At 40.1% G+C, this 16,341-nt stretch overlaps 2 protein-coding genes across 2 annotated transcripts; one reads left to right on the forward strand and one right to left on the reverse strand.

The window, feature by feature from the left end:
* Positions 1-2,760: 2,760 nt before the first annotated feature.
* Positions 2,761-7,790, reverse strand: LOC109630063 (extracellular calcium-sensing receptor-like). Its single transcript, XM_020088074.2, has 8 exons — positions 7,597-7,790; positions 6,602-6,902; positions 6,214-6,503; positions 5,637-5,932; positions 5,066-5,271; positions 4,757-4,975; positions 4,548-4,671; positions 2,761-3,692 (listed from the first exon to the last, which is right to left on the reverse strand). Exons 1-8 carry the CDS (start codon positions 7,701-7,703, stop codon positions 2,788-2,790), a joined length of 2,448 nt encoding a protein of 815 aa, XP_019943633.2. The 5' UTR covers positions 7,704-7,790; the 3' UTR covers positions 2,761-2,787.
* A 1,457-nt stretch (positions 7,791-9,247) lies between these two features.
* Positions 9,248-13,546, forward strand: LOC138412032 (extracellular calcium-sensing receptor-like). Its single transcript, XM_069534481.1, has 9 exons — positions 9,248-9,372; positions 9,471-9,765; positions 9,941-10,027; positions 10,216-10,485; positions 10,687-10,893; positions 10,976-11,251; positions 11,765-11,992; positions 12,091-12,214; positions 12,578-13,546. Exons 1-9 carry the CDS (start codon positions 9,263-9,265, stop codon positions 13,486-13,488), a joined length of 2,508 nt encoding a protein of 835 aa, XP_069390582.1. The 5' UTR covers positions 9,248-9,262; the 3' UTR covers positions 13,489-13,546.
* The last annotated feature ends 2,795 nt before the right edge of the window (positions 13,547-16,341 follow it).

The following is a 16,341-nucleotide window of genomic DNA, read 5'->3' on the forward strand; positions in this document are numbered from 1 at the left end:
TAAAATAAATTCTTAATGATCATTTGAATAAACACTACAGCTCATCTTCCTTTTTTCACCCACTGTATATGAAAAGTGTTAACTTTATTTGTATAGTGCCAAATCATAACATACGTTATCTCAGTGCCCTATATACATAGAAGGTCAAGACCTCACAAAATGATAGACAACAGTTCCCACAATGAGCAAGCACTCTGGTGGCTGTGGAGAGAAAACTGCTTCAGAACCCTGGAACCAGGTGCATTCGCCTGGAACGCCAAGAGAACAATGATGGTTTTAACGAGGAGGCAGGACGGACAGAGGAAGAAGTTTAGCCCAACACGTCCACAGACCTCTGGATGATGAACACCGAGGAGCACAGCAAGCAGAGCTTGAGCCACAGAAGAAGTAGGGAACTAATTTCTGAGTAGTTGACTTTGACGATGGGCGTAGAGCGGCAACGGTGAAAGACGGCAGTGGTGTCAGAAAAGGAAAGACAGGAATTCTTCAACCCTGTCTTTGTCTGAGCAGCAAAACTCTGGATATTTTGTGACATTTTGCCTCAGGGGACACAAATAGCAAACACATGATAAGCAGACACACAACAATCAATCACAGTAATATGATTCAGTGTCTTTCCAGCAATGCAACATTTGTCCTAATGGCCTTCTGCTTGTTCAAGGAAATGTAAATTCATCATGAATAGAGAATGTGTTATCTGTCTGGTTGCTGGTCTCTTCATCAGCACAGGAGATACAGAACTTCAAATCAAGATTTCATTCTGCACGACAGGTGCCTAGTGTGATGTTCTTATATCAATTTAATACAAATATTTAAAATATTTGTACCCTGCAAAGAAATCTAAATCACTTTAGGAGACATATGATAAAATGGTGCTCTGAATAATCGCATGATGTCATAAGTTTTTAGATTTTTTTGTCTAAATCTGTATTTTAGTACCTCCCTTCCTTTAGATCACTTTCCACAATGGGTGGTTAACAAACAATGACGCACATGGGCGAGCATGGTCCTGTGTATTATATAATGTGACTGCAACACTAATGGAAACAGGAGGAGGGCAGATAAGGGGGGGGACACATCTGCTTTTGCGTTTTGTTCTGACTGAGTTGTTTGAAGTCCACTACTTATGTGTATTTCCTGAGCTGACGTTCACCTCGGAACCAAATCAACAAAGGTGTGAAGGGTGAGATTCATAAAAATACATCAAGAAACTAAAACCTGTTTATTTTCATCCTACTCAGAAAGTTTAGGTGGAAAATAACATGAGAGTTCCATGCTGTAGATTTTATTTTTCCAGTGTAAATTACAAATGGATTGGAATTTCATGTCTCACATTTAATACATAATTTAATGGAGATTAATGTTTGTCAGGATGAGTATCATGAAAAGTGTCACAGGTTTATACAAACAGACTATCTTAGGTTTCTTTTCTTTTTTCCCCGACCTATGCCTCCAGAAGTAAAACAAGAACATTATATATTACCACATGGAGAGTGGCTATGTATTTCCAATGACTTTCCTTTGTTCACTTTCTCTGCTGTCGGCTGATCAGTGATGATGACGCTGCAGTTGTCTACACAGAGGACATTTGCCCTGAGGTGAAAACTCAGCGGAACTAAGTAGGATTTTGGATTTGATGAAGAAATCAACAGCTTGTGTCGTCAGTGTGTGTTTCACATGTTTAACCTCATAAAATAAAACTTGATTATAACTTGATGTAATCACACAAATCTATGTTTTATTTGTCAAATTGAAATATTTATTTTCTTTGGACCAAAACCATAAAAACAAACCAGGAATTGATATTTTGTTGAAGTTTGAAAACTGTCCTCCATACACTCTGGTTGCCAGAACAGACCTGAGAAATGGATTGCTTGACTGCTTCCATCTAGTGGTCATATCCACAGCTGTGTATTAATGATGTTTTAGTTAAGTTTACAGAACACAAGTCATTATTTATCATGCAGAATTTACCCCTTTACATATGAATGACTTTTTCTTTAAACAAACCATATTATTGTTACTGCATAATGAGCTTGGGCCATTTGAAACCTGAAGGAAAACATCAACCTTTTCCATTCAATCCAAACTGAAGCGTCGGCTGAACCCGAGAGACAGATGACAGCAGTGTATGATGATGTGTGATACAGAAAGTGCTGCAAATAGTGTGTGTAAGTGGGCGGAAACGCTGCAGTAAAGTGCTTTGAGTGGTGATCAAGACTAGAAAAGTGTTTTATATATATATATATGTATAAAAATACAGACCATTCACCAAATACAGACAATAAATATATATCTGACCCCGCATTTTGGCCTCCTGGTGGCACTATTTGGTCCCAAATGTTAAATAATTCTGCTGAAACCAGAAAAACTAAAAGAAAGTTTTCTCCAAATCTTATGTTTTCTTAATTGTGAAATACATTTTCATGTCACAGACTATACAGTTTCATGTTTCAATATTTATCATTCATATTTGTCTGAGTAATTAAAAAAGTTGTGACAATATCACTTGATATAACCACTCTTTCTTTTAATTATATCACATGTAATACTATGACGTGCATTTAATTTTGATATGATTTAATAGCGAAAACAAAATCCTTATTTTTGTTGTAAAACTTTGTTTATTTCATATTTCCAGCATAATATGTACATTATTAAAATTATGACAAAATTACAATCTATGAGAAATTTGCAAATGTGAATATTCACACAAACTAGGTGAAGGACTTACACAATATAAACTCTTGTATGCTGGTATCATAAATATTCCAGAGCTCAGATGTACTAGTACTGATTCTTGTTCATCAAATGTTTCTTGGTGTTCTTTTCAGGCTGAAATAATATGATGTAACACTTTGGAGCAAATATACACAGAATAAGTCCAAAACTGGAGGCCAGGATGGCAAATATCTCCACAGCCACAGTAAATTTACCAGGGGAGCTGAAGTAAGCTGGAATAAAAGTGATCCAGACAGCACAGAAGATCAACATGCTGAATGTTATGAGCTTTGCCTCATTAAAACTATCAGGTAGCTTCCGAGCTAGGATGGCTAACGCGAAGCAAAAGACGGCCAGCAGGCCTATGTACCCGAGCACAGCCCAGAACCCAATAGCTGAACCTAATGCACACTCCAGGATAATTCTCTCCTTGTATGTGGTGAGGTTTTTCATCGGAAAAGGGGGATTGACAACCAACCAAATAATACATATTAAAACTTGAATAAACGTGAAGGACACTACAGTCATTCTTTGCTGGGGAGGACCAAACCATTTCATGACGTTACTGCCTGGAAGTGTCGCCCTGAAGGCCATTAACACCACTATAGTTTTCCCGAGGACACAAGAGATGCAGAGGACGAAGGTGATGCCAAACGCAGTGTGTCGCAGCATGCAGGACCACTCGGACGGTGCTCCCATGAAAGTTAGTGAACATAAGAAACACAGAGTCAGTGAGAAGAGCAGCAAGAAGCTCAGCTCGGAGTTGTTCGCCCGGACAATCGGGGTCGTCCTGTGACGAATAAATATAGCCGCTGTTATGATGGCGAGGCACGCGCCACCAACGGAGAAAGCAGCCAGGACGATTCCCAGGACCTCATGGATGGAAAGAAACTCTACAGGCTTTGGGAGACATGTGTTTTTCTCTGCGTTAGGCCAGAACTCTTTAGAGCAGGGGAAGCAATCAGGAGAATCTGAAAAAATGTATTAAAGAAAAAATTATCAGCCGTATATTTGATGTTGTAGAGTTATTTTAGCTGTATACAAAAGTACACACATGCAAACTGTATATGAGGAACACTAGGTACTGGACAGAAAAAACAAAACCAGAGAATTACTAGTGTCCGAACACCTGCTGATGCCCCCCCTGGTAGTTTAGTTTAGTTCACACAACATAAATATAAAGTACATGAATGAAATGTTAAAAATACTTTAAAGCCAGTATAGCTTGAATGAAAACCAGACCAAATTGTAGCAAGAAATAAAATCTAAAAAACCTTTAATACAGTATATACTGTATGTTGGTATAACAGAGAACGAGAAGTGACCCGTGTTTCCATGCCTCCGCTAACCAGTGCAAATTCAGTCTCCATACTTTTTCTTTCCCGACTCATATAAAGACACGGTGACCTTTGACCTCTGAAATCTAGGTAATCTTTGAGTGCAAGTGACAACTGATCAAATTTGAAAGAAATTCCTTTCAGGCAGACGTGAGATATCATGTTCAAGAAGCCAAAAACATTATGAGGCCCATGTTATGAGGTCACCATGACCTTGACCTTTGGCTCCCAAAATTTAATCAGTGCATTTTTGAGTCCAAGTGAATGTTTGTGCCAAATGTGAAAGGATTCCTTCAAGGCATTCTTGAGATATTGCGTTCACAAGAATGGAATGGACATTTAGATAACTGGCTGTGATTGGTAATGTTTCAGGCAGAGGCCCATCTTCAGACCTGTTTTGTCCGAAATGTGACCTACATGGAAGGTCACATAAAAACATTGGTGGGTGCATCAACTGGTGTGTGGACATTGCTCCTCTTCTTATTTTACCTGTAGCATTGCTTATCTCTCCCTCAGGACATGGTATACAGTCATAACAGCAGATGGGTTTCCCTTTCTGCAACACTTTACGAGTTCCTGCTGGACAGCTGTCCGTGCACACAGAAGTAGGCACCTGTCACACACAGACAAACAAAGTCACACAGATATCCCACTCTGGCATCAACACAGCAGGTCAGTGTTAAATCATGGCTCCTCACCTGTGTGCCACCCTCCACCCACATGAGGTTCCTGTTGATGTGGAATTCCTGGCCGACCAGCAGCGACGCATCGTAGTGCCCGACTGTCACCAGCTCAATGCTGCCACTCGCACTTTGCCAGTTGACCAGCTCATATGTGGCCACTGGGTCTCCGTTGGCATCAAACGACACATCATAACCATTCTGGGAAAAACTGACTTTCTTCAGCTCAGTAAGAACCTGCAGGGATGAAATCAAAGAAGACAGGAAAATAAGGAAATCAGTATATTTTCATCTTGGTATGTCTATGACGTATTGGTTCGGACTGACCTGTTTGGACTCTATCCTCGTGAGTTTGTCACACTGAATTGTAGAGTTAGTTTTCCGGCACACTGCATTATGAATGGCATGAGCTATTGCATAAACGGCCTTGTACACCATGTTAGTGATGCGGAGCTGAGACGTGTCGGTGTACGGGCTCTGGAGCGTCTGTACGTCTTCAGTTCCATCACATAAACTCTCTCCTGTGGCTGCACCTAATAACATGAGGAGGAGACTTTGTTAAATGAAAAACATATCTTCTTTGCAAACTTTTATATGATTGCAGACTGCTGCTAAATCAATATTTTCTTCACTTTCCTTTTAAATAACTATATTATATTCTTAATGTTCTCCATTGTTAAGTTTACTTTTGTATGATTATTTATCTTCATACTTTTTATTAATTTATAAATGTTTGTTTTATATTTTCATCTCATGTTTCGTCATATTTGTCATGTATCTATCACACATAAACAAACTTGAGTTACCATGAAGCTCCACAAATTGTGACAGTCAACAACATAACACAACTGTGAGTGTCACCATGCTTAAGAGGAAAAAATAGGCACAGCTTCCTCACTTTGGCCCAGCCTGCATCTGAATTCACTCTCCCAGAACTCAGTCAGCAGAGGGGACGCAGCCACTTTGGTGAGAGGCAGATCCAGCAGGAAGTCCCTCAGACCGGGGATGACAGATTGCTGGATGCCAATTCCAATGGCCCCGGCGCAGAAGGAGAACCTCAGCAGCTCTGAGTCAGTCACCCAGGCCTCGCTTCCTAACCACTGGCGAGGAGGGGAAGGCTCCCGGGACAGCTCCTCAAACAGGATCCTCATGTCTCCAGAGGCCGCAAAGGCCACAACAACTGTGGCTGTCGACCTGGAGAAATGATATCATGCATTATACACAAAGTTAACATGAAATGTTTTAATCTGGATAAAGATCTTTTTAAACCATTAAACATGAGAACATCAGTGTTTTGAATGTTCAGTTTCTCAATTACTTTATTTATTCAGGTCTATAAGAGCAATAAACAAAATAATAATGTTATTATTTTGTATTTGTCACCAAAATCATTTTCTAATCCTCTAATCTTATGTTTGTCTGAATGTGTTTTGAGTTTTAATGTGCAGAAGCTCAGTGTCAACAAAGTCAGAAACCTGCGGATCACTTCAGCCACTCTCTGGATCTTGCTGCGTGGGTGGGTGCGATAGAAAGACTCGGAGTACTCCACGCAGATCCCCTCTTTGTGCGCTGCGTCCAGGAAAGATGCCATGCCGTTGTTGCCATAGTCCGAATCCGAGCGCACAGCACCGATCCACGTCCATCCGAAGTGCTTAACCAGTTTGGCCAGCGCGTTGGCCTGGAACTGGTCACTGGGGATCGTCCTGAAGAAACTCGGGTACTGCTGCTTGTCCGACAGGCAGGCGCACGTGGCATAGTGGCTCACCTGGAGTAAAACAGAGGGGTTCTACGTCTCCAAAAACAACGAGATGATTAGCAGTGGTTTCCAATGAATGAATTGAGTAGAAACAGAAATGCATTTACTTGAGGGATGTGAAAGGGCCCGATGACGCGCGACATGCTGATGGATGGCGTGGAGCCGGACTCGCCAACGATGGCCATCACCTTTCCAGACTGGGAGCAGTTGTAGTCGTTGCCGGGGCTGAACTCCGGGTCCAGGCCGTTGGAGAGCTGGAAGGCCAGACGCACCGCCATTGGCACCGAGGCGCATGAGTCGTAGATGTGATAACCCAGAGTGACGCCCGGCAGCAGGCTCGAGCTGTTATTGATCTCCTCGATGGCGAAAACCATGGCGCGTGAGAAGCGCAGTTCACGGGAGTCGATGCTGCACATGCACACATGTATGTAAGCATGTTGGAATTTATGTAGGATGGGATCACAGGTTTTAATGGGAAAAGCATGGGCCTAATAATAATACCAATAATATGAACAGAACTACTAATAATAATTATAGTAATAATCACGATAATAATCTTAGCCTTATCATAATAATGGAAAAACCACAGGCATAATAATAACTATTATTATTATACAAATAAAACCATTCCTATTCAAATATTACTACTACTACAGCTAATAATGATAGTAATAATAAATAACCACAATCATCATCATTATGACAATCATATTTAAAAGATTAATAGCCCTGATGTTAATAATAATATAACAATAACTTTTTCTATAGCATCTTTAAAAACAGCTGTTACAAAGTAATAAAAACATAGACCAATAATAATAATGCATGGAAATAGTTTACTAATTTCACAGTGTTAATCAGTTCTTATTCTGTGAAATATTAATTAATTAGATGTTGATAGCAACTGTTTCCATTTAAGAAACACAAATCACAATATTTTCTCCTATAGCACCATAGTATAAATATTGAATATAACACATGTAATTTAAGATTACAAAATGAAAACAAAAACAAGATTTGAAGCACAATATACAAATTAAACATTCATGCCCCCACACGGGCTAACATCCTTTTATTCCTCACTTTTCCCTGTTATACTAACCTCCCCGTGCACCTCAGAGGCTCAGGCACCGTGGTGTAGTTGTACCTCACTGTGTGCATGTAGTAGTGTATGGAGAAAACACCCCCAACAACATAGTCACCATCCATTGAGAAGGCAGGTGGATCTGCGGTACCCTGCAGCTTACATTTGATCCCAGCCCCGTTCAAGCCGATAGCTGAGTTTAGCTCAAACAAACCCAGAGCCCATGCGAGGCAAACAAAGAGAGCTGAGATCCCCATCCCTCAAGTGTCTGCATTTGGGCAATGAGTGTGTAATCCCTGGTTTTTATAGTTTTTCAGACAAACGATCCCCTCCTACTGTACGTCAGCTTATACTGTACATCACAGAGAGGGTGTCCTTCATCAGTATTGTTTAGTTCCTGAGGCTGTATGAACTAGATAACCTCCACTTAGTGCCTCTGTTTCTCTTCTACTCTTGTAAAGTTACTATTATAAACAAACAAGGCCCAACAGTCCCCTTTAAATTCAGCCGAGCCACAAAACATTTCACACACTCATGGATATCAGTCTTCTAAACACCCAATCTCACATTGTTAAAGAAAGTGAGGGGGGGAAGTTAAATTTGATGGGTTCTTGTCTTGGTCCATGTCTCATCATTTTACCAAGCTCTGTAAAAACCCGTTCCAAAGTTTTTATGAAACCTGCTGAAAAAACGAACAAACAAACAAATGGAAAGGGGCAAAAACATTACCTCCTCGGTGGAGGTAACTAAGCAACCACTTGATTATAACTAATACCCAAAACAGAAACTCACTTAAAATATAGTATGATACGAGCAACTCAAAACACAACAATTCAAATAATAATTAAAAGGACATATAAATAGGACAATAATGGCCCACAGTCATACAAACAGTGTGTTTTTGTGTAAAATGCAGAGACCTATGAAGGAGTACTCTAAAGTGAACACAATGAGATGGAAGGTGGTAATTATTAGAGTCATTTAGAATCTTACAGGAACCCCCCCTTAGACGATGTGCTCACCCAAAACACTAGTAAATGTGCAATTGTTTAGTTCAGCTTTTACTAGACTATAGAGTTGTACTTTTTAAAGATGGGTCACCGATTCCTCTCTACAATGAGGTTTATTATAGCGAGGGGGGGGCAAAAATCCCCATTTAACATAGAATAAGTATTTATTGATGCCTTTTCTTTTTTCTTGTCTTTAATCTCCATCGTACAATCCGACTTTTCTCCTTAATGTGTGTTTTATATGAAATTACTATTTATTGATCTTTCCATTCGAGATAGATCATGGTGACCGGAGACAGAAACTCAAGATGACCTCCAACTTAACAAAAACAAAATCATTAAAATCAAAAGTGATGAACAGAAAATACAGTAAATGATGTAATCATGTGTATAAACTTGATATGAGCTCTCCCTCCCCCACATGTCAACCCAAGCCCTGATGGGCGGTATGAAACTATAAAGAAAATCACCCTGCATATAAAATCAAGCACCGCTGCACTAAGATCAGAGACATGGCTGCAGGACCGACGGCAGTAATGGGGCCATTTCTACACACATCTTTCTTTTTTCATGGCTTCTCACTGTTGATTATGTTCTCTTTCTCCTTTTCCTCATCTGAGTCTTCCTCTCACTCCTCATCCTGTAAACTTAGGAGGCAGTTTTATCTTAATGGGATGCACAAGCCTGGTGATGTGATTCTGGGTGGGTTGTTCGAAGTCCACTACACCTCCGTGTTCCCTGAGCTGACGTTCACCTCAGAGCCGAATCAGCTCAGCTGCCAGGGGTAAGGCTCACACTCCTGCAGAATAGAACAGTTTTTTTATTATATTATATCAACATATAAAAGTTAACAGTGGTTAATTATGTCTGTTTATATGTTAGCCTTGACCCTCCAGGGTTCAGACATGCCATGACCATGGCCTTTGCTATCGATGAGATCAACAGAAGCGTTGACCTGCTGCCTGATGTGACTCTGGGTTACAGTCTGTATGATAACTGTGCCACGCTGGTGATTGGATTCAGTGCTGCGTTGTCTCTGGCCAGCGGTCGAGAGGAGCACTCTCTGCTCCAGGAGGCCTGTGTGGGTCCTCCTCCAGTCCTAGGGATTGTGGGTGATCCATTCTCAACGTTTTCTATCGCCACCTCTGATGTGATAGGTTTATTCAGATTGCCCATTGTAAGTTTTTACAGTCTTAGCTTTACTTTTGATGCTTTATTTAAATAATTCTAACATGTTAAAGTGGTTTGATTAGGACATGTAAGGACTTCTTTATTTTCATGAATTTTTGAATTAATTCTGGTAGCCTGCATGAAAAGCAAGTCCTGTATGTACACCATTGTTTATTTTATAGGTGAGTTATTTTGCCACGTGTTCCTGCCTGAGTGATCGTCAAAGATTCCCGTCTTTCTTCAGAACAATACCAAGTGATGCATTTCAGGTAAAACTCTGAGATAGCAGTTATTATGGCTCACAGGAAGTTGTATGCACATCATAGATGTCCCCTGGATGAAAGTTGTTTTCTCAGACACAATACTTTATTTGTTTAGTGCATTCATTTAAAAGAAAGAGCACAATAAGAACAATTAACTGAGAGACGTGAACTAATCTTTCCCTCTGCTCACTTAGGTGCGTGCCATGATTCAGATACTGAAACATTTTGGCTGGACATGGGCAGGTCTGCTGGTCAGTGATGATGACTATGGACTCCACGTTTCCAGATCTTTTCAGTCTGACTTGGCTGCGTCCGGTGGCGGTTGTTTGGCCTACACAGAGACCTTACCCTGGGGTGACAACCCAGTCGAATTAGGGAGGATTGTGGAAGTGATGAAGAAATCCACAGCTCGTGTGGTCATCGTGTTTGCACATCAGATCCACTTGATACAATTAATGAAAGAGGTATTTATTTATGTAACTCTTGTTTCGACTTAAGCTCTAAGAGTCAGCGTCACTTTAAATTGTTCTTTGTCTCTTAGTAGGTGTATTACATCGATCTGAGTGTTGTATTTTCTATATTTTATTATTGTCCTGTGCTGCAAAGTAAACTATAGCTGTTATACAGTCTGAAAAAAAATATATTCAATATAATGTAATGCACAGGTGGTGAAGCAGAATGTGACAGGCCTGCAGTGGATGGCCAGTGAAGCCTTGACATCAGCTGCTGTGCTACAGTCGCCCGACTTCATGCCGTACCTGGGTGGAACACTGGGCATCGCCATCCGTCGGGGAGAAATACCAGGACTCAGGGATTATCTTTTACACATACGTCCTGACAGTGAAGACAACAATAACAATGGAAATAGCATGGTGAGATTATAATCTTACAACCAGATCAGTGACTATATAATAATGAAATACTATTATCTTTAAGTCTTTAAATCCATTCCAGGTGAGGCAGTTTTGGGAACACACATTTCAGTGTAGATTTGCTCCAGCTCCAACAGCTTGGATGGAAGCAGCAGGAGCATTGTGCACTGGGGATGAAGACATAGAGAATGTGGAGACAGAGTTTTTAGATGTCTCTAACCTCAGGCCTGAGTACAATATTTACAAGGCAGTGTATGCTCTGGCATACGCACTTGATGACTTGCTGCGCTGTGAGCCAGGGAGAGGACCTTTCAGCGAGCACAGCTGTGCTGCTGTGCAGAACCTGGAGCCATGGCAGGTGTGAAATCAGTTTACAACCTTTTTTTTAAACTAAAACCCCATGTATGAAACTATGATATTATAAACTGTGATATGATGAGACCTGTTAGCATCGACTCTGCTTATTTTCTTCAAATAAAAGACAAAATATTTAATCCCAGAAGTCACAAGACGAAATATCACTTTATTTGTCATAGCATGGAACTCAGGATAGCGTATAGCAAGCCATACCAAATTGCACACACTTACAGTCCCCTAATTGTGGCTGAATTAAAAAAAAATCCAAGATCAATTAATCTTTCCCTGTAGAAAATGAGGAAAATGTCTTTAGTGGTAATGACAGTTAAATAAAATTCATGGATCCATCTCCTGATTAAGTAATTTACTGTTTTCCTCACATTTTCCACCAAGGTTTGTGGAAATCAGTAGTTTTTACAAACAAACAAACCAGCATATATATATATATATATATATATATATATATATATGCTGGTTTGTATATATATGTTTTTCTTTTGTCTCCTCATTGTAGCTTATGTACTACTTGGAAAAGGTCAACTTCACAACACCATTCGGTGATGAAGTGTCATTTGATCAAAATGGTGATGCCTTACTGATCTATGACATCATGAACTGGCGGTGGCTTCCTGATGGAGGAGCTAAAGTTCACAGTGTGGGTGAGGTTAAGAAATCCGCCTCTAAAGGTGAAGAACTCACACTTCATGATGACAAAATCTTCTGGAACTTTGAATCCAAACAGGTAAAATATATTTGTTGTTGTTTATGCTCTTGTATTATATGACATACATTATAAGAATCAATTAGTGTAGAATAACTGTTGTATGATGATGAGTGCAGCCTCCTCAGTCAGTGTGCAGTGAGAGCTGTCCTCCAGGAACCCGCATGGCCAGAAAGAAGGGCGAACCTGTGTGCTGTTTTGACTGTGTCCCTTGTTCTGAGGGAGAGTTCACAAATGAAACAGGTTGGTATCAGTCTAATGTTATAAAATACCATCATATATTATCCATCCATCAATGCATTACCTATACCGCCTACCCTTTGAGGGGGAGGGACGGGCTGGAGCCAATCCCAGTTTACATTGGGTGAGAGGCGGGGTACACCCTGCACTGAAAAAAGAAGATTGTTGGACCAACTTAAAAAGATTACTTCAGTTGGTAACACACACATATTAAGTTATTTTAGCTTAAAATTACAAGTTATATTAACACAATTACTAACTTTAGTTGAAAGAACTGAACTGAGAGTTACCAGAAGAGTAAGTGTTTTTAAGTTGGCAACAGACTTTCTTGCAGAAAAAAGATAAGTTCCTTGTTTTCTTCTGTAGACTCCATGGAGTGCACCAGCTGTCCAGAGGACTTCTGGTCCAGCCCCCAGCATGACCACTGTATTCCAAAGAAAACAGAGTTCCTCTCCTACCATGAGCCTCTGGGTATCTGCCTGACAACCGCCTCACTGCTGGGCACGATTATCTCTGCTGTCGTCCTGGGCATCTTCATTCATCACCGCACCACACCCATGGTGCGTGCAAACAATTCTGAACTCAGCTTCCTGCTCTTGGTGTCACTCAAGTTCTGTTTCCTGTGCTCGCTGCTGTTCATCGGACGACCCAGAGCATGGACGTGCCAGCTGAGACACGCAGCTTTTGGCATCAGCTTTGTTCTTTGTGTGTCGTGTATCCTGGTTAAAACCATGGTGGTGCTAGCTGTGTTCAAGGCCTCCAAGCCAGGAGGGGGAGCCACTCTGAAGTGGTTTGGCTCTGTGCAGCAGAGAGGGACAGTTCTGGTCCTTACTTTTGTTCAAGCAGCAATCTGCACTGCCTGGCTTGTGTTTGCTTCACCAGCTCCTCATAAAAACACCCAGTACCACAATGACAAGATAGTGTATGAGTGCGTAGTCGGCTCCACTGTTGGTTTTGCGGTGTTGCTTGGCTACATTGGATTACTGGCTGTGCTCAGTTTCCTGTTAGCTTTTCTGGCGAGGAATCTTCCCGACAACTTCAACGAGGCCAAACTCATCACTTTCAGCATGTTGATCTTCTGTGCAGTGTGGGTGGCCTTCGTCCCCGCTTATGTCAACTCCCCAGGCAAATACGCAGATGCAGTGGAGGTATTTGCCATCCTGGCCTCTAGTTTTGGCCTCTTGGTGGCGCTGTTTGGACCTAAATGTTACATAATCTTATTGAGACCAGAGAGGAACACAAAGAAAGCCATCATGAGTCGAGGCACCACAAAGTGACAAAAATAACTCTTGACATAAATCTGTGAAATAATTTGATACACTCTGTAATTTTAATCCCACCATGATTATCAGATTAAACTAAAACAATAAAGACGTATTGATTAAAAAGACTTACATGGTTGTATATTATTATAGTGTTTCTTTTCTCTTATTATATATTTGTTCATTCCCTGGGAAAAGAACACTGTTGACAATAATGCTTTAAATACTAATAAAGTCATTTTCACCTACTTTTGGCAGTAACTACTTGTGCAACTAAATAACTAACTCAAAAAATGATTAAAATTTTAGCAGGCCTGTTACTCATTACTTTTGATTTCTGTGACAACTGCAGAATGACAAATGCAGCTGTTGTCGTCTATATGAGGACTTTACCTATCAGAAATCGTTGTCTATACTAAAGCACTTATAGAAAAAGTCTGGAAAACAGTGAAATCATTTCCCACTGTTGAGCCTTTAGTAAATAGGCAGTTGAAAACATGGTGATTAAAAACTTTGTTCCTCAATTTACCTCATCATAGTGATAATATTGATAATAAACTTGACAGCTGTCTTACACTATATCACAGGCTCAGACACTGACACTGTTGTTTTGTGTGTTAGTTTTGATGTCATAGGATTCAGACAGGCCCATACCATGGCCTTTGCTATCGATGAGATCAACAGAAACTCCAACTTGCTGCCTAATGTGACTCTGGGATACAGTCTGTACGATAACTGCTGCAGATTAGGAATCGGATTCAGTGCAGCAATGTCTTGGCCAGATGCACCGCCATTGGCACCGAGGCGCACAAGTCGTAGATGTGATAACCCAGAGTGACCCCCGGCAGCAAGCGCAAGCTGTTATTGATCTCCTCGATGGCGAAGACCATGGCGAGTGAGAAGCGCAGTTCACGGGAGTCGATGCTGCACATGCACACATGTATGTAAGCATGTTGGAATTTATGTAGGATGGGATCACATGTTTTAATGGGAAAAGCATGGGCCTAATAATAATACCAATAATATGAACAGAACTACTAATAATAATTATAGTAATAATCACGATTATAATCTTAGCCTTATCATAATAATGGAAAAACCACAGGCATAATAATAACTATTATTATTATACAAATAAAACCATTCCTATTCAAATATTACTACTACTACAACTAATAATGATAGTAATAATAAATAACCACAATCATCATCATTATGACAATCATATTTTTAAAAGATTAATAGCCCTGATGATAATAATAATATAACGATAACTTTTTTATGCGCTATCTTTAAAAACGGCTGTTACAGGGTGCTTCAAAACAAGAAAACCAAACATGTTATGGCATATATATATATATATATATAATAGCATATACCAATAATAATAATGCATGTAAATAGTCAACTAATTTCACAGTGTTAATCACTTCTTACTCTGTGAAATATTAATTAATTAGATGTTGATAGCAACTGTTTCCATTTAAGAAACACAAATCACAATATTTTCTCCAATAGCACCACAGTATAAATATTGAATATAACACATGTAATTTAAGATTACAAAATGAAAACAAAAACAAGATTTGAAGCACAATATACAAATTAAACATTCATGCCCCCACACGGGCTAACATCCTTTTATTCCTCACTTTTCCCTGTTATACTAACCTCCCCGTGCACCTCAGAGGCTCAGGCACCGTGGTGTAGTTGTACCTCACTGTGTGCATGTAGTAGTGTATGGAGAAAACACCCCCAACAACATAGTCACCATCCATTGAGAAGGCAGGTGGATCTGCCGTACCCTGCAGCTTACATTTGATCCCAGCCCCGTTCAAGCCGATAGCTGAGTTTAGCTCAAACAAACCCAGAGCCCATGCGAGGCAAACAAAGAGAGCTGAGATCCCCATCCCTCAAGTGTCTGCATTTGGGCAATGAGTGTGTAATCCCTGGTTTTTATAGTTTTTCAGACAAACGATCCCCTCCTACTGTACGTCAGCTTATACTGTACATCACAGAGAGGGTGTCCTTCATCAGTATTGTTTAGTTCCTGAGGCTGTATGAACTAGATAACCTCCACTTAGTGCCTCTGTTTCTCTTCTACTCTTGTAAAGTTACTATTATAAACAAACAAGGCCCAACAGTCCCCTTTAAATTCAGCCGAGCCACACAACATTTCACACACTCATGGATATCAGTCTTCTAAACACCCAATCTCACATTGTTAAAGAAAGTGAGGGGGGGAAGTTAAATTTGATGGGTTCTTGTCTTGGTCCATGTCTCATCATTTTACCAAGCTCTGTAAAAACCCGTTCCAAAGTTTTTATGAAACCTGCTGAAAAAACGAACAAACAAACAAATGGAAAGGGGCAAAAACATTACCTCCTCGGTGGAGGTAACTAAGCAACCACTTGATTATAACTAATACCCAAAACAGAAACTCACTTAAAATATAGTATGATACGAGCAACTCAAAACACAGCAATTCAAATAATAATTAAAAGGACATATAAATAGGACAATAATGGCCCACAGTCATACAGTGTGTTTTTGTGTAAAATGCAGAGACCTATGAAGGAGTACTCTAAAGTGAACACAATGAGATGGAAGGTGGTAATTATTAGAATAATTTAGTATCTTACAGGAACCCCCCCTTAGAAGATGTGCTCACCCAAAACACTAGTAAATGTGCAATTGTTTAGTTCAGCTTTTACTAGACTGTAGAGTTGTACTTTTTAATGATGGGTCACCGATTCCTCTCTACAATGAGGTTTATTATAGCGAGGGGGCGGGGGGATCCCCATTTAACATAGAATAAGTATTTATTGATGCCTTTTCTTTTTTCTTGTCTTTAATCTCCATCGTACA

This window comes from Paralichthys olivaceus, chromosome 11 (assembly GCF_024713975.1).
Source record: "Paralichthys olivaceus isolate ysfri-2021 chromosome 11, ASM2471397v2, whole genome shotgun sequence".
NCBI classification, from domain to species: Eukaryota; Metazoa; Chordata; class Actinopteri; order Pleuronectiformes; family Paralichthyidae; genus Paralichthys; species Paralichthys olivaceus.

Excerpts from the sequence above, each read along its gene's own strand:
- LOC109630063 (XM_020088074.2), bottom strand. The coding sequence starts at position 7,703 with ATGGATGGTGACTATGTTGTTGGGGGTGTTTTCTCCATACACTACTAC. Across the intron at positions 5,933-6,213 it reads GTGGCTGAAGTGATCCGCAG|GTCGACAGCCACAGTTGTTG; the intron begins GTTTCTGACTTT and ends TCATTTCTCCAG. Across the intron at positions 5,272-5,636 it reads CAGATGCAGGCTGGGCCAAA|GTGCAGCCACAGGAGAGAGT; the intron begins GTGAGGAAGCTG and ends TCATGTTATTAG.
- LOC138412032 (XM_069534481.1), top strand. The coding sequence starts at position 9,263 with ATGCACAAGCCTGGTGATGTGATTCTGGGTGGGTTGTTCGAAGTCCAC. Across the intron at positions 10,894-10,975 it reads ATAACAATGGAAATAGCATG|GTGAGGCAGTTTTGGGAACA; the intron begins GTGAGATTATAA and ends AATCCATTCCAG. Across the intron at positions 11,993-12,090 it reads GGAACTTTGAATCCAAACAG|CCTCCTCAGTCAGTGTGCAG; the intron begins GTAAAATATATT and ends TGATGAGTGCAG.